Below are 17,597 nucleotides of genomic sequence, written 5' to 3' on the forward strand. Positions count from 1 at the left end.
CTCTGGGATCTGTCTGTTGCAGTTGCAGATCATCTAACCGAAATATCGTGCTTAACTATAGTTTACAAAATCATTGTCATTGTTACTTTAGATTTTCTATTATTGACTGCAGCGGGGTGATATTTTTGTAAATGATATTTAGGCAAAATATTTCTGCCATACCATATTTTGTTACTGATATTTTTGTACTATACTCACAGCAGTTCAAAGCTGCAACAGCCTGCCCAAATAATGCTTTTGAATTTACTTTTGTGGGTAGTGTAGATCCACGCCACAGCCACATATGACATTTAGGGCCATATTTATGAATGAGTTGTGTCACCCTTGCACCCTGCAACAGGGTGCAAGAGTGACCCAACTCATAAGTTAGATTCATCAAATCACAGGTGGTCCGCTTGTGTGGCCCTGAGTGGCTTGATAAATTTGGAGTAACACAAGGCAGCGCAAATCGATGCGTTGCATTATTCTGCCCCATGGTGTTGTTCCTTGGCTGGTGAGTGGGTGTTCCCATGCAACACCAATGGATTTGGCCTACTCCCAGAGTTGCCATTACTGGTAGGCCTGGGAATGTGTCAAAACTGCTACGTCTCCCCAAATGGGGAATAAAGAGAAGCAATATATTTATAGGTTACTTCCTTCAAAAAGCAGTAGGGGCGATTAGCACGGAAATACAACTGGTGGAATGAAGACTTTCATTAGCTCCACTCCCTGATTCACTTGTTTCTATTAATTCTGACCCTCATTCAGCCATGGCCGAAAGAGACATTGATCATAGGCCACAAGCCCCACTTTCGCCCATTGTAATTTTGAACCAGGGTGACCAATGTGCTACATATGATGGAATTGAAACTACCTCTAACCCATTCTCGGAGAAGATTGGTCCTCAGCATGCAACAGGGGTAAGAGGAAGCATACTGAATTGGCAGGGGTTGATTACAAATTAAAGTGCCACTCACCGAGGGTTAAGAGAACTAAACAAACCCATATATCAGGCAATGCATGTAGATCTCGCTCAGGAGGAGGTAGAAGCACTGCACACGAAGAAATGGACACCTCTATTGAAAAGTTCAATAAAATAGTATTGAATTGAATTGAATTTTATTGAATATATGATTTGGAACTCCATTGAGATCCACATAAAACAACATGACAATAGAAGCAGTACAAGGTTTAAAACGACATATTAAACAAGCGTACTATTAAGCCTAGTGTACAAAATTTTCATTTAAATCATTTAATACAATTCTAAAAAGCATTTTAAAAATTTAAAAATTCTGTAGCAAAAGATTTCATTGGGGGGACTAAAAACAGCATCAGTGAAAGATCTTGCCGATAAAATGCCCAATTGTATGCAAACTGGTCTCACCCACTTACGACGATGAGCCATTAGGGCAGGGCAAACAAACAAAACATGCACAGTATTCTGGACTGAATTATTACAGAAACTACATATATTGGAAGTACCGTACCATTTGGCTAATAACTTATTCAAGGGAAGGAGGTCCTGCCTCAAGAGTAGCCAAAAACGGCGCAGACCATGGGGCATGATCCAAGAGGAGTAAGGTTGTAGTTGTCTAAATAGATACAAATTAACAACTTGGGTAACCCCCTTCTTCAAAATGATAGAGTTACGATCCCTCTCGAAACTTAACTTCCATGTCGCCTGTTTTAGGGTAGTTTTTAGCTGTTGTGCAGAAAGTCCAAAAAGGATTGATTCCTCCAGTTCCAAGAATGTAATAGCCTTTCTGAAGTTCTTTATGAGTAACAAATACTCTTTTAGAGGGCCCAGTAGCTCTTTTTTGATGAGTGATCTTAGTGTGGCCGGATTTCCCTTAATCAAACAGGCGACCCAGCGAATCACTCCTGCCAAACCCTGGACCCAACTACTTCTTAAACCAAATTCAAGTCGAAGGGATGCTACTGTGCATGCATTATTAACTGATGTTAAATTTCTCAAAAGGGAACCCTCAGTGATATCCCAAAAACCCCATTGTCCTAAATCAATGAGTTCAATACCGTTAAGCAAAGTTGCAGGGATTTTTGCCCGGAATGTCTCTAAAAGGTGCACAAAATGTCTCTTACCGGTAGATTTATATAAGGCTCTTAGACCGTTACCCTGCGATTTTGCCTTCCGGGAACTGTTATCTATGTGGGGTTTATTACTTAAATTGCTACAGACTGTTTTACCTAAAAATACATTAGATTGTACACTTTCCAGCTTTTGTCCTCCCAGCTCCCAGCTGATGTGACCAGATTTCAGTTTTTTCTTCCCCGTCATACACATTACCTTGCTCTTGGAGATGTTTATTTTCAAATAGTGTGCTTCGGAAAATGTGTGTAGAGCATGCAGACGGTTATTGAGACCTTTCGGGGTAAGGTCTAAGATTAATATGTCATCTGCATACATCAGACAGGGAATGGATGTATCCCCCAGGCGCGGAGCAATGCCTTCACTGAGAGATAAAGAGTGGGGAAGGTCACTGACATAAAGAGAAAACAGGAGAGGAGCCAATAGACAACCCTGTTTGAGACCATTGGCAGAGGGGATGGCCTGGGATAGACCTCTCTCCCCCCCCCCCAGCAATACTCTACACCAAGTATTATCATGAAGGTCCTGTACCAAGTCTAGAAGCCCAGGTGGCATGCCAAGAGCTGATAGTTTCTTCCACAGCAAAGGTCGGTCGACCTTATCGAAGGCTGTGGAAAAATCTATAAAGACCACGTAGACTCTCCCTTCTCTAGCCATAATATATTTATCGGTTATTACCTGTAGGGCTGTTAAATTATCCATGGTACCATGGTTCTTCCGGAAACCCGTCTGTTCAAGAGGGAGAATATTTGATCGATCCACCCAATCGTTTATTAGCTTCAACAAACATCTTGTAAAAACCTTGCCGATTGCATCCAACAATGCAATCTGGCGATAGTTTTGGGGAGACAAACGATCACCCTTCTTAAAGAGTGGAACCAGGATACTTCCCTTCCAGGATGGTAAAACCTTGCCTCTCAAAAGACAAATATTGAACACGGGACAGAGTAATTTACTCCATTTAGCCCTACTTTGCTTTATTATGCAGATAGGTAATTCGTCGGGACCCATTGCCCCGGAGAACCGCATTTCTCTAATAGCTAGGTCTATGTCTTTTTCTGAGAAGAGTACCAGGGGCAAACTATCCTCCTTAGGGCATGCTTGTAGGGCCACAGAACTATTACAGGCATAGAGGGTAGAAACATAGTCCACCCATATTTGTTCTTCAATTGGGATGGGGAGTGGTCTTGTTCTCAATCCACACCCCTCGCCTATAAGGGTCCAAAACTGCCTCATTTCACCATTAAAAGAGGCTTCTCTTAGTTATATCCAAATGGCATCCTCTTTTTCTCTACGAATTGTGTTCAGTAACTTTCTCCTTTTTCTTTTTAGCAATAATATTGTTCGTGCTACGTCAACAGACTTAACTAGAAATTGAGCCCTTACTAATTTGTTGATTTCTATATTGAGCAATCTCAGGGGGCTTGGTGGTATTCTAACAGGCTTTTTCTTATTTGGGTTTTTAGCGACTGCTATTACTGCCTTCATAAACAGAGAGAAATTTTCAATTTCCAAACCATACCAGGAAGGAAGATTGTTTATTGCTACATCGAGCATTCCCTCCAATTCGCGTTGTGCTCTTGCGTTCCAATGACACCTTCCAGACTTAACACCAAAGCTTACCCACTCACTATTAAAAGACCACTGGTCGCATTTAGGAGTGTTTACATTCACAGAAATAGAGAGTATTTTGTGGTCACTAAGTGGGGTTTTAATAACACTGAGATCCTTCAGTAGCTCAAAAGAGTGGATCCCTACTATTACATAGTCTAAAATCGATTCGCCCTGATAAGATTTATGCGTAAAATTTGCAGGGGAATCCAAGGGGAGTCTCCCATTCACAATAATCCCATCCATATCTGCCAGCTCGTTTAAAAGTAACTTCCCTCGTTTATTTGTTTTAATATTTTCGGGGAATAGTGCCGGAGGGATATGGTGAGATTCTTCTTTGAATTTATCACGAAATAAATTCATACTTAAGTTGGAGATTTTGCAGTTTAAGTCCCCTACTAGGATTATAGCAATCATGGGGTCTTTCTCCCTGATACTCTGAAGATATACAAAAACCTTTTTCAGAGTTGCATTAAAACCAGCTTCCGGGGGAACATAGGCATTGATCAAAACTAAAGGTTTGAGAACTTCAGTATTGCCACAGCTAAATAATGTTACTGCTTGAAAAAGGTTGCAGGGGTCCAAATAATGGGCATAGTTCCATTTTAGTTGGTTAGATAACAGACAAGCTATCCCCCCCACTAGCATGTCCTCTCTTATTAGTGGTGGCACTGCCTTCTAATACAAAATAATCCTTCCCCACCTGAATTTTGTCCGGACACCATGTCTCCTGGAGGCAAATTATATTTGCCTCCAAAGACAGGAGAAATTGCATTTTTTCCGGACTATTTTTTAAGCCAGCTGCATTCCAGGATATTATTGTCACCTTGTCGCTAAAGATGCGAATTAGATGCATGGATATTTGGAGATTTTCTTGCAAGAACTCCAGGGAGCCAGTTCCATCGATGGCTTTCATCTCCAGTATCAAATTGCCGAGATGGTAAGGGCGGATTAACGTAGGACACTAAACGAAGGTCCTTAGACATACATATTTTTAAATCCGCAAGATTGCCAGCCTGTTTTGTACTACCAGTAGCTGCTTGCAACATTGAAAAAGGGGGCCCTGAGGGGATTGAGGATTTAAAAACTCTATCTTGTCCAGTATTCCCTACCAGGGGTATTACGTCTATCCCTCTGCTCTGGAGATCTTCAGATCGTTGCAAGATTAGATTTGCTACTAGTTTAGACTGGAACTTCACCCTGGTTAGCATCCCTATCTCAGTCTTTAATATTAATACCTTGTCTAAATCAGCTGATTGTATTAATGTCAAATTTGATTCTTGGAAGTATTTGAGAAGAAGAGATCTATTCAGGGTGCACTCAGCATCAAAAAGGGGAGAAAACTCTAGCCAAAGAGTGTCAATACTTTCCTCCTTAGTTTCTTTTAGTGATATGCCTCGTGTGACTACTCCCGCAAAGGATGTCGCCAACGAATTGAGAATTGGATTTACATGTCCTGGAGGGTTGTACTCATTTCCCAAGGTATCAAGCTAATAGGGTCAGCTGCATCCCTGTTAAAACCAACTGATTGACACAAATGATTAGTAACAGTTGTTATAGGGGGAAAAGGGAAGGGGGTATCCACTGGTACGGGGAAATCATGTTTTCCATTGCATTCCTATTTCCAGATTTGTTTTCGTTTTCTGCAACCGCCTGGGATGTTTGATCTAACTCTTTATTTGTAGAAGAGTTTAGATGTTTTCCAAAAAGGATTTTCCTCCGCCTATTTTTTTCTATCCGTCTTATTAATTTCCTCTTATTCCTCCCATTCTTTTTAGGTTTCTCTGGGTTCCCTTTGTTAATATTATCTTCTAAGACGATGCCTCCCTATCTCCCTCTCCTTGTTGCCTAATGAAGATCGGAAAGAGATCATTTTCAATCTTGAGGGAGGACTCCCCTGGGACCTTTATTTCTGGGTCAACATCTATTGGGCAATTTAACGTTGGAGCTCTCAAGATAGGAGTTGGAAGAATAAGACAGGGGTTGGAGTCCTCCTTTCCTATATTTGACTCATCTTGAACTATGGGAACCTGATCTTTTGGGACTATATTGTGATTAATATCCTTCTCAAGTCGATTGTACAACAAGACTTTCAGGATTTGAGTCACTGTTTCTAATACGCAGTCGGAGCCCCCAACACATTTTTTCTAGTAATAGCAAAATAGACGAGAGTAGGTGTTCTAATGAAGAAAGAGAGTCAGAAACAGGTTTGTCTATCCCATGTGGTTGACGTGTATTTATCCCGGTTAGATTTAAGTTGGGACTCATTGAGATATTTGAGTGCGAGGCGTTAGAAGGGGTGCTGCTATAAAGGTGAAAAGAAACAGTGGTCCTAACCAAATTAATTCTTTATCAACAAACAATATATGCACATAGTTAATTATTTTAGTGAGCTTCTTGAATTGAACTGCTCCGTTGAATCAATCAAAAATGCTTCTTCCAGCAACAATACACAAAATATAAATTATAAAGTACCTGACACAAGCCAAAGATTATTTGAAAAACGTATGGAGTTTAATGAATTACTCCATTTGGGCTTAATGTTTCTATATACATTTATACAATTATATACATTTTCTCTAACGGTAAAATGGAGAGCAATCGGCTTCTAAAGGGGTGCAAGAAAAAAGAAAGAGACAAGGAGGTGGTTGTGAAAGAAGGGTGTAAGCCTCAAAAGAAAAATTGTGACAAGTGGAAGAAATTTAAACAGTTCCGATATATTGCAGCTGTATTAGAAAATTCAGCTTGTTTTGCAAAAGGCCACAGTTGATTACTACTGTTTTTTCATTTATACAGTCATAGATGACATGTATAATGTTTTGCTGGCTGGTGGTCCTATTTGCACATGACAAAGGGGGGCGTCGACGTTTCGACCCGTCTTTTGGTGCAAGGGCAAGTGGGAGCCTCGACCTGCGGGTCTTCCTCAGGACAGATATAGAACCCGTTTTTTACCGTAGACTTCTCAGAATGTAACCCACTGATAACTAATGGGTGGCCTCCGTCCTCCTGTTCCGGGATGGACGTATGATTTGGATGACCGTGATGGACCACCCAACCTGGGTGGATCAGCGTCTGTGTTAAATATTCCAAAGATGATAATACAGACACATTTCAAACAAGACGTCCCCGGACACTTGCGTGTCGCCCGGGTGTCACACGAAGTGGACTTGGGAACCTCCGAGCGTTTTAGAGTGAAGTCCCCGTTCCGTTTAAATTAGCAACGCTGAGCGCTTTTCTCCTCGCGTTTACCGCCGCCACACCGACCCGCTGTGTCAGATCCAGGCGTCACGCTCGGAGGTTCCCAAGTCCACTTCGTGTGACACCCGGGCGACACGCAAGTGTCCGGGGACGTCTTGTTTGAAATGTGTCTGTATTATCATCTTTGGAATATTTAACACAGACGCTGATCCACCCAGGTTGGGTGGTCCATCACGGTCATCCAAATCATACGTCCATCCCGGAACAGGAGGACGGAGGCCACCCATTAGTTATCAGTGGGTTACATTCTGAGAAGTCTACGGTAAAAAACGGGTTCTATATCTGTCCTGAGGAAGACCCGCAGGTCAAGGCTCCCACTTGCCCTTGCACCAAAAGACGGGTCGAAACGTCGATGTCCCCCTTTGTCATGTGCAAATAGGACCACCAGCCAGCAAAACATTATACATGTCATCTATGACTGTATAAATGAAAAAACAGTAGTAATCAACTGTGGCCTTTTGCAAAACAAGCTGAATTTTCTAATACAGCTGCAATATATCGGAACTGTTTAAATTTCTTCCACTTGTCACAATTTTTCTTTTGAGGCTTACACCCTTCTTTCACAACCACCTCCTTGTCTCTTTCTTTTTTCTTGCACCCCTTTAGAAGCCGATTGCTCTCCATTTTACCGTTAGAGAAAATGTATATAATTGTATAAATGTATATAGAAACATTAAGCCCAAATGGAGTAATTCATTAAACTCCATACGTTTTTCAAATAATCTTTGGCTTGTGTCAGGTACTTTATAATTTATATTTTGTGTATTGTTGCTGGAAGAAGCATTTTTGATTGATTCAACGGAGCAGTTCAATTCAAGAAGCTCACTAAAATAATTAACTATGTGCATATATTGTTTGTTGATAAAGAATTAATTTGGTTAGGACCACTGTTTCTTTATAACATTGATTACCCAGGTCCTAAAACCTTATTGGGTTACCCCATTCCAGTAATGGCTATAAAGGTGAAGGCCTGCATGGTTTGATGTTGCCGGTGTTTTCTGGTCAGTCCGGGCCTTATCTAGATCGGTATCTATATATCTTCGACAGAATTCCTTATCTAAGACCATGGGCGACAGGCCATTATTATAGGATCCTCTCAGAGGAGAGGCGTTCAGTAAGGGGTGATTGTCTTGAGGAATTTTCGTGTTGTGCAGAGTATCATGTTCTATCTCTTTCTTTGTGTTTATAATAACTTCTGGTACTAGATCTATATTTTTTTCCTTTGTTGAAAATAGAGGAGGCGAGAAGCTATTCTCGAAGGATGCAAGTCCTTCTTTTGCTACAACTAAACAACTATCCTCTTTTTCCTTTCTATTTATAGTCACCGTTCCCTTAGTATTAGATACCATAACAAAATTATTTGCCTCTGAAGTCTTAATATCCTCAGGTATAGGATCCACCATTATAGCTTTGTTCTTTCCCCTTTCCCAGAGGTTAAATAGCTGAAAAGTGCCTTTCAAATGGGCCACATGGCTAGTCTTATTACGAAGGGGGTTAGATTTGGTAACAGGAGTTAATTAAGGATATCTACTTTCCACCGTACAGGAAAACCAGACTGCCCCCTTGATTATAAGATTAAACCATGAGCGGGGGGGGGGGGGGGAAACAATCAAAATAAATCAGCACAACACAATTAGGAATCACAATCCCCCTTATTATTTGGCCAAGGAGAGCACAGGAAAAAGAGAAAGGAGCCCCTTCCTATAACCCACAGAGTCACAAATCAAGTAAGACCCTAGTTCCCCTCCAGAATCTCCGTTGGGAAAAACAACAGAATTGATAACCTCCTCAAAGCTACCACCCCCCTTCCAAGGACCTGGGCGATTCAGCGGCGGCTCGTATCCCACCACCAGCTGACCCCCGTCTGGAAACTGGGAATGGGGAGGGGCGAAGAGTCTATAAACATGTATTCTGTAATTACCGTATATCCCGCTGAAGATATTTCTAATATTGTTTTGGGATGTTAGGGTACTGGCCTTGCCTTTCCTACTCGTGCCTCTGAGGGCCTCGGAGGGCTCGCCCTTTGCCCGGGCTTCGCCCTGTGCTCCGACCCGCGCGCGTCCCGCGTGCGTGTGCCAGGAAAGTCTTTAAGTAGGGCGGAGTCGGGAAGAGGACCAGCTGCGGCTCGTCAATGCCGCCGTGGATGCTGGCCCTCGCAGTCCCGAGTTCGTGCAAGTTCTTTTTCCCGGTAGTTTGAAAAATGCCCCCAAGTCTCCCTCTGCGAACGGCGCCCGCGGAGCGGGGGCCGTGAGAGGTGGGAGGGTCTCAGCAGCACAAAGGACAAACTGGAGGATTACCTGTTAGGTTAGCAAGAATCAGCTGCCTGCCCGTAGCGTGTCACAAGAGCACGAGCAGAATCGCATAAAATAGTACAAGAAGCTCGGGCACCCATTTTATCTTCTTTAGTCTGTATAGAAGAGCAACTTACTCGAACACTGCAGAACATAGGAAAGAATCTGGCAGCCAACAAACAGAATGAAGGGCCACCCAAGTTAGTAACACAGATCAAAGTGTAAATGATGCTCTTTTAGTGCCCCTCTCGATAGGATGGCCCCTATAAATGTAGAACCTACTTCAAGGACTCTAAGTAAGAGGGTCTCTTCCCAAGAGCCCCCCCCCATAATAACCCTCCGGTTCAGACAACATGGGAACCGGTGCCCATTGGGAATATCCACTGGAATAATGGAAAGATGGGACATGGGGTTACAAGTCGAACAAGACTAGGCCCATTGAATAGGGGTAGTTCTCCACGAGGAAATACAAATGTTAATGGCCTATTACATGGTTCCCTAAATGGGGGGTGTAAAAACATATTACATCTACCCACTGACTGTACACCATATACAATGACCCCGACAGGGATTCCCCATCTTACCCCTGGTCACCAAGAAAGCTGTCAAAGCCTCATTAATAAATAAGCTCATTGGTGCTTTAGGAAAATCCAGATAAATTACCGGATAAGCCGTTCCAGATAAATTGGTTTGAACACATTATCATGGCAAGGCAGGTGAGCAGGTTAGGTTACATTACTAAATCTGTGGAAAGGGATTGTGTGGTGCTTAATTTTAGTGACGTCAGGTGTGTGCATTTTGCCTTGAAGCATCTTAGAGACACCACTGGTGAACTGATAAAGGCTTGTACATTGGGTTTTTTCTATTTCCCCCCATTAGGGGACTATTTTGAGACAACAGCCTTCACGGTTAGGCTTGAACATATATTCCTTTTCACAGCCCTCTACTTTTACTCACCCGAACCGCTTTGATGCTCTCTCAAGACTTACTGGAATCGACTGACTGTTCAAACAATTTGGACAGCCAGTTGAGAACCTCACATGCATGTGACTCTGTTAGCAAAGGGCGTGTAGATCCAGCTGGGACCATTCCATATATATCCATCATTACTAATAAGAATCTAAATGACCCTGAAAACCCTTCCCTCCCACCTAAATCAGTCCCCAAAGGTAATCCCGTAGGGGAGGGGCCTGGCCTAGACGCTTTTGCCACTATCTCCGCTATTAACAGTACACCAGTGGGTTTGGTGAATCAGGGACATACCACTCTTTCCCTCAAAATTATTTCCTGGAACATTGCAGGTATTCGTCACAAACTGACCAATGAGTTATGGCTAGAGTACATCAGGGGTTTCGACATCATCTGTTTCTAGGAAACTTGGTATAGGGATGACATCATGTTGGACGGTTATCGCTCTTTCACTGTCCCTACAATACCTTCTCTAGCAGGGAGGGCTAAAGGAGGGCTTTTTTGTTAATCTCAGTAAAATATGGGTCCATAAAAACCTTTGGTATAGGCTCTTTACCCTGGTATCAACTAATTATGATTTCTAATTTGACGCAGGTTAAGATACTAGTGGCAAATTGGTATTTTGACCAAAATACCTGTCATGTTATTAAAGCCCTACAGGCTGAAATTACAAAATTTCTGCGAAGTGGCAGCCATTATATATCTTTTGGTTGGGGGATTTTAGCGGCACTTGTATTGAATTTGGATTTGCATAGAGCCCTGTCACCCAACAGGTATCCTGGCGCTGAGATTACCCTACAACGCTGTGCATACCTGCAAAACACAGAATACAACTATAACTGGGCAACATTAGTCCCTCGGAAAGAGACACGTTTTTAGCTTCTTTCTGAAGATCAGCAGATTCTCAGTTTGTCTGAGATCAAACGGTAATTTGTTTCACAGACGCGAGGTTGCAGAGCAAAAAGATCTGCCTTCCATCCGGGTTTTCTTAAATTTGGCATGGCACACCAGTTTTGCAGATGATGAGTGGAGATTTCTAGCAGGGGTGTACCAGGAGAATTTGCTCTGCAGTGGTTTAGGTCCCACTCTGCACTACCTGCGGTGTTAATGCCCAACAAGTCTGTGGGCTGTTGGACACAGAAGGTCAGCCCCAGCCACACTTTACCCACACTCCGCAGGGCGAGGCCTTAAATTCCATCATCATGGAGAATGACCTAGGCCTTATTAATAACTTGGCCTGTGGTTCCTTACCACAGCTCCCCCCATATTTTGGAGGTGGCAGGAAAGTTTTATTGATTATATGTTTATTTCAAGGAAGTTTTTGTTGCTTGTCAGCGACTGCAAGGTGGGACCCAATAATGCTAGTGATCGTCAGCCCCTCACAGTTTCTCTCAGTATAATAGCCCAGTTAGGGAAAGGTGATTGCCGCCTGATTCATTATAATCCTAATAAAGGGGTAAGATTAAACTGGTGTAAAATAAAACCTTCCCAATTTGGGGAAGAAACTGTCATAGCAAATTATCACCCGACTATGTGTTGTCTACAACAAGATTCTTCCCCATAGGAGGTTGTTCGACAATTTGAGTTGATCTGTATAAATGTAGGTAAGAGATTAACTAGACAGGTCCAGAGAAGGAAATTCCAGGAGGTACAGTGGTTTAACACTGAACGCTCAAGGGCTCCAAAGAACCTTAAAATGGCCCTACATGCTAGTCCTCATGACAGAAATCAAATTAAAAGTGTAAGGCAAACATACAATACTACTTTCAGCCAAAGAAAAGAAGAACTGAGGAGATTGGCATGGGAAGACCTGGAGAGAGCTACTTCCCTTAAAGATACTAAAGGCTTCTGGGACATTATAAGACCGCCCTTTATTTTCGGACGATGTGAGGCAGATGGCTTCACTTATTTTGGGGGATGTCTGGGAATCCCACTTCTCTGCTATATTTAACCCAAACTGCCTGCAGTTAGAGGAGAAAAGTGGGGATCTGCCTCTAGATTTTAGCGTGGCCTCCCAATTAAGTTTATCCATCTCAGTATCTGAGGTTGATGAGGCTCTAGCGAAGGGATTATGCATGAAAGCCCCGGGCCCTGATGGGGTTCCACTTGATTTGTTAAAAAGGAATCCTAAGCTTAGGGCACCCCTATTATCTAACGTCTTTAAAGCAGTGGTGATTGGCCTTATCCCTGAAACCTGGAAGGAGGCCATTATGGTTCCTGTCTTTAAAAAGGGCAATAGGAATAACCCGGCTTGTTATAGGTCTATTTCCCTTATCGATGCCACAGCAAAAATGGTACTGGGGATGGTCGTCCTTGACTGACTGGAAGCCTGGGCGACCACCACAGCGGTCATGTCCGAAACTCGATATGGTTTTAGGAGGGGGCTGGGTACTACAGAGCAGTGCCTCAATCTGTCTCTGATTATTAGCAAGTACATGAGGGCCAGGAAGGGTTCTATCCACCTGGCCTTCATGGACTTGTCTAGCACCTTTGATACCGTTAATAAGACAAAATTGTGGGCACTAATGGGGAAAATGTCTGTTGAGGTAGCACTCATTTCCATCTTGCATAGGTAACATGCTAACACCACTGTTGCCATAAGATATGCCCCACAAGGGGAAAAGACTAAGCTGATTGTTTCCACAGAAGGTGTCCAGCAGGGGTGTATTTTAGCTCTTTTTCTCTTTTTAATCTATACTAATGGCCTAGAGACATTTTTACTAGATAAGGAAATTGATTTTCCCTGAATTGGTGGCAATCATGTCCTGCTACTATCGTATGCGGATGACACCGTGCTAATGGCTTTGACAGCAAATAGCCTCCAAAAATCACTCATCGCTTTTACGATTTATAAGTCGCCATTTGATTTGAAAGTTAACTTTATTAAATGGTATATTATAGTGTGTGGCCCCAAATTGACCAAAACCAGAAATGTTGTGGTAAGGGGTAGGAGTATTGATAAATTGAATAATTTTACTTACTTAGGAATCTTATTTAATAATACAATGAATTGGGAACCACTCATAACAGCCAGGGTGCAACACACAAATAGGGTTGTGGAGGGGTTATTTTGTTTTGCTTGCAAGCTAGGACACAAGCCGGTGACAGAGCTAGTCACCCTCTATAAAGCTAAATGTTTGTCTGTGGCAACTTATGGTGCAGGGGAGTGGGGCCACCATAAAAGCCGTCAATTACAGGTTTTGGAAAATAAGTTCATAAAAAGGCTATTCATGACCCCGAATAGTGCCCCCACACTCCTTTGTCATCGAGAGCTGGGGTTGGACTACTTAGAAGACCTTATAGGCATTGCCCCTTTGCTTCAATGGGCAAAAATGTGTCTGTCTCAGGAATTAACGTTCTCAAGGGATGTGATTAAAGACTGTACTAAACTGCATAGTGCCCTATCATCCCTTGGCTTCGATTTGTGAGAGATAAGTTTCATGAGATAGGCATGGGGCGTTTTTACGACAATCCTGATAGTATCCTCACAAATGCGAAAGCCATCATTAAAGAGGTGCACTATTCTAGGGCTACTATGCGCCATACACAATCTGAGGTAATTGGTCCCTTATGCTTGTTCCCTGCTCAACAGCAATTTCACTTAACTTTTACCACCAATGTACGGACACAATTTCTTTTAACTAGATTTCGTTTACGCACTCTGCAATTTTTAGTGCCATTCCTGAGACAATCAGGGTGGGCCGACAAACTTATGTCCTGCCCGTGTGACAATTTGGCAGCTCAGAGCACTTCGCACTTTATTTTATTATGTCCCCTTTTTTAAAGAGCCATGGGGAAATTGTTTCGCTCCACTTCTAAGGGAAATCTGGCCTTGCACATACATTGAAGGTTTTAATCTGCTGTACTCATTGGCCACTTCTGCTATTTGTCTAACTATATTAAAGCTGCAATGGCCATTAGAAAGCGTTATGAGCTATGGAAGCTGACCAGGAACGTTGTAATCTTTTAATGTACAACTTTTATATCCTTGGAATTTTACGATCAGTGATATATCTTGCCGTGCTAGGTCATTTGTATTATGGAATATACTTTTTTATCTGTCAGATTTTTATTAACTTTTCCTTTTATTAATTTTAACTACACTGTTTTACAAATATGTTATGAAATCTTAAAGCTGTGTTGTTTGTTTGTTAAACTTTTATGGTCCTTGGAACCGAATAAAGTTATTTTTAATTGAATTGATATATAAATCAACTGGTATTAGCCATTCCTCTCCCAATATTTATGGATCAAAACAAATGCACTAGGGGCTGATGAGAGAAATTTCTCAATGCCCAGAGTCAAAATAGCATTATACCCATTAATAAAAAATGGGAAACTACTCAATCAATCAATCATCTTTATTCGGTCAAAAAATATTAACCATAAAAGCACATTTCAAATAGACATTGAAATAGCAAAAAAAAGTAAAACCCTGTCAATCCTGTTACATATCACATTAACTCGTCAATGTTATACAGTACCAAGTACAAATGATTCATTTTCAGTCTTAAAAACAATTCATACCAAAACATCTTAAAAAAAACAAAAATCATTTGCGAAAATATGTTGCATTAAAACCATTTGGAGAAAGGAAGAAATATTTCTATATGTAAGGTCATAGAACAGTGTGTAGGAGGGTAAGAACCTCAAGTTAGGGTGCGCCATACGGTCCTATTCTGCTCGCCCAGTTTAAAACATATTTGTTAGAATTAATCAAACAACGTCGTTTAACTACCTTGTTTGTTAGGTTAGAAGACCCTTCTTCCTAGCATAAAAAACACTCCATAAAAAGGATGACATTCTTACGCAGATGGCAATAGTTGGTAAAGACTGTAAAAATAGATAGGCCGGGCAGCATTGAACAAAGTCTAACTGCTTTAAATAGCTTAGTATATGAAATTTCCTCCACGTTTTATAAAATTTGCAGAAAAATATGACATGCATTGTCGTCTGTTTTGAGGCCTTATCGCAAAGCCAATTTAATAGATTGGGAGACCAATCATTTGATTCTGGGAAGGTAACCATATGGTGGAAAGTGTCCATCCTAAAACGGGTTAAAATGTACCTGTGCTTTAAGAGTGGTCCATACCTAAGATATAATTTTAATTGCAAGTCGTAACTACTTAAAAAATATGTTTCTTCCTAGAACTAAATAGAAATGTGGCTCAATAGCAGACCGCAAAGTAGCACGAAAGGTCAAAATAATGGGCCTGATTTGATCTGCAAATGTTCTTATCTGGCTCACAATAGATGACTTAGGCAGGACGGATGCCCATGGTTTACGAAGGGCTTTCCCCTTAAGGCTGTCTTAAACCACAATGACTGTCTTTAACCCCTTCGCTGCTGATGATGAGCTCAGTTCGTCATCAGCCACGGTGGTCGTGTGCGGATGACGAGCTGAGCTCATCATCTAAAGCGGCTTTTGGAAAAAAGCCGCACAGCGGAAAAATAACCGCCGCAGCAATGTGCTTAAACAGTCTTAAGCCTTGACAAATGCCCTTTTTAAGTCAAGACCAGGAAAAACGTAGTGAAACAAGGCCATAGCGAGAACTGTGACAGCAGTAAAATTCCAGCAGGGAGACTCTTTCTCATTCACATTTAAATAATGAGATTCGAGGGATGGAAAAGCCCAACAAAAACAGCTCCAGTCAAAAGCACAATTTTATAGAGCACTATAAAAATTACATTACAAACAATGCAATAAAACTATGTCTAAATAACTAACAAATTAAGATAATTGGCATTAGTTAGCAAATTTTGTCCCAAACGAATCTGATGCTGAAACCTGTAAATATCTCTCCTGTTGTGCTTTGGCATTGGCCAGACATTGTTGTGTGTCTCACAGTTCTGTTCTGTGTTCCTTAAGGTATGGATTTCTTTATCTCCTGTTTGATAGATTGCTCCAACAATTCGGGATTGTGTCTGCAATTCCAGTTCCACCTAGATGAAGAAGGCAGAGCAGAAATCCTCCAGGCTACCGTGTGGATATTCCTGGTCAATTCTTACAACAGGAGAAGTCAAGTGACCGTCACATCATATCTTTGCCAGTCGGACTGTGTGGACCATAGTGTTGCTCAACGGATGCCTCTTAGCGTGTCGAGAAGCGGATGGTACAAAATCCCATTTGCGCCATCCAAATACCAGGCACTAACTTCGGGAGAAAAAAAGTTGCAAATCCATCTGGGGTGTAAAGGCGGCATAGGAGGCCTACGCCTGGCCAACATCAGCGGCGCAAACCAGCCATTCATAGTAGCAGAGGCCAGGAGGCTTGTGGTGCACCCGCTGTCCCAAAGGAGTTTGACATGCAATTCCAATTCAGACATGTGCTGTCGGAGGAGTTTCTATGTAAACTTCAAAGAAATTGGTTGGCACAACTGGATCATCAAGCCAGAAGGATACTACATGAATTACTGCAAGGGTCAATGCCCCATCAGCCTGGCTGGGAATCCAGGTACTGCTGCCTCATTCCACACTGCGGTCTACAACCTTATTAAAGCCAACAATGTCTTGGCGTCAATGGGATCCTGCTGTGTAGCTACTCACCTGCAACCACTTTCTCTGCTTTACTTTGACAACAGTACTAACGTCATCAAAAAAGACATTGCAAATATGATTGTGGAAAGATGTGGTTGCACATAGTGCCATAATATTGATGTAAGCGTACAGCAGCAAGCAGTCCAATGAGGTTGTAAGCTGCTGCCGCTGTTCAAGAATTTCCAATATTAAAAAATAAAACTGTATATAATAAATAAAACGCAAACGTGTGTTGCTATAATGTATGTGAAATCACCTGGTGATCTAAGGTATGCAAATCAACTGGACAGGAAGACTGAGAGGGGCAGTAATTTCCACTGAAATGTATGAGCCACTAGTATCTAGATTTTCAGTTTATAGAACACAGAGGCTAAAGAGAGGTTTTCACAATAACATTAATTATAGCGTATGGAATATATGCATTGTGGAAAGTTAATGTTCTGTACTGGAATACCAAGGGCCAGATTGCAGACTTTTCCACTGAGTGGTGAGTGTAACAAGGATTGGCTAGGCCAACAGGTCCCGCCTTTGGACCTATTGTCTTTGCCAATGTATTATGGCAATGCTTTACAGTGTCAGACTTTTTCCAGATGCTGTGCAGAATCGTCCCCAAAAAATTAAAAGATAAATAAATTAAAATAAATAAATAAATACACTGCTTTGGGTCATTTCATTTCGCTTGTGCACGCATGTGTTATGGCATATATGGGAGCATGTGTCAGAATGCATGCACATGCCAGTGAAGTAATGCAGGCACCATTTGCATTAATTTCTTTTTTTTAACTGTTCTAAGAGGGTCAGAGGAGACGTCCACAAGAGGGAAACATGAAGCACTGGGGGGA

The 17,597-nt window shown here is 41.9% G+C and overlaps 1 protein-coding gene across 2 annotated transcripts in view; it reads left to right on the top strand.

The window, feature by feature from the left end:
• The window catches only part of LOC147749147 (inhibin beta C chain-like), a 131,893-nt gene extending 114,848 nt beyond the window's left edge, over nt 1–17,045 (top strand). Inside the window, exon 2 of one of the 2 annotated variants that reach the window (XM_086936534.1) lies at nt 16,088–17,045. In XM_086936534.1, the coding sequence (XP_086792660.1) occupies nt 16,088–16,860 (773 nt within the window). In that variant the 3' untranslated portion in view covers nt 16,861–17,045. The remainder of the gene's footprint in view (nt 1–16,087) is intronic. The other variant, XM_086936535.1, reaches the window with a different exon arrangement.
• Nucleotides 17,046–17,597: the final 552 nt, after the last annotated feature.

Source organism: Lissotriton vulgaris, chromosome 1_1 (genome assembly GCF_964263255.1).
Source record: "Lissotriton vulgaris chromosome 1_1, aLisVul1.2, whole genome shotgun sequence".
In the NCBI taxonomy this organism is placed as follows: Eukaryota; Metazoa; Chordata; class Amphibia; order Caudata; family Salamandridae; genus Lissotriton; species Lissotriton vulgaris.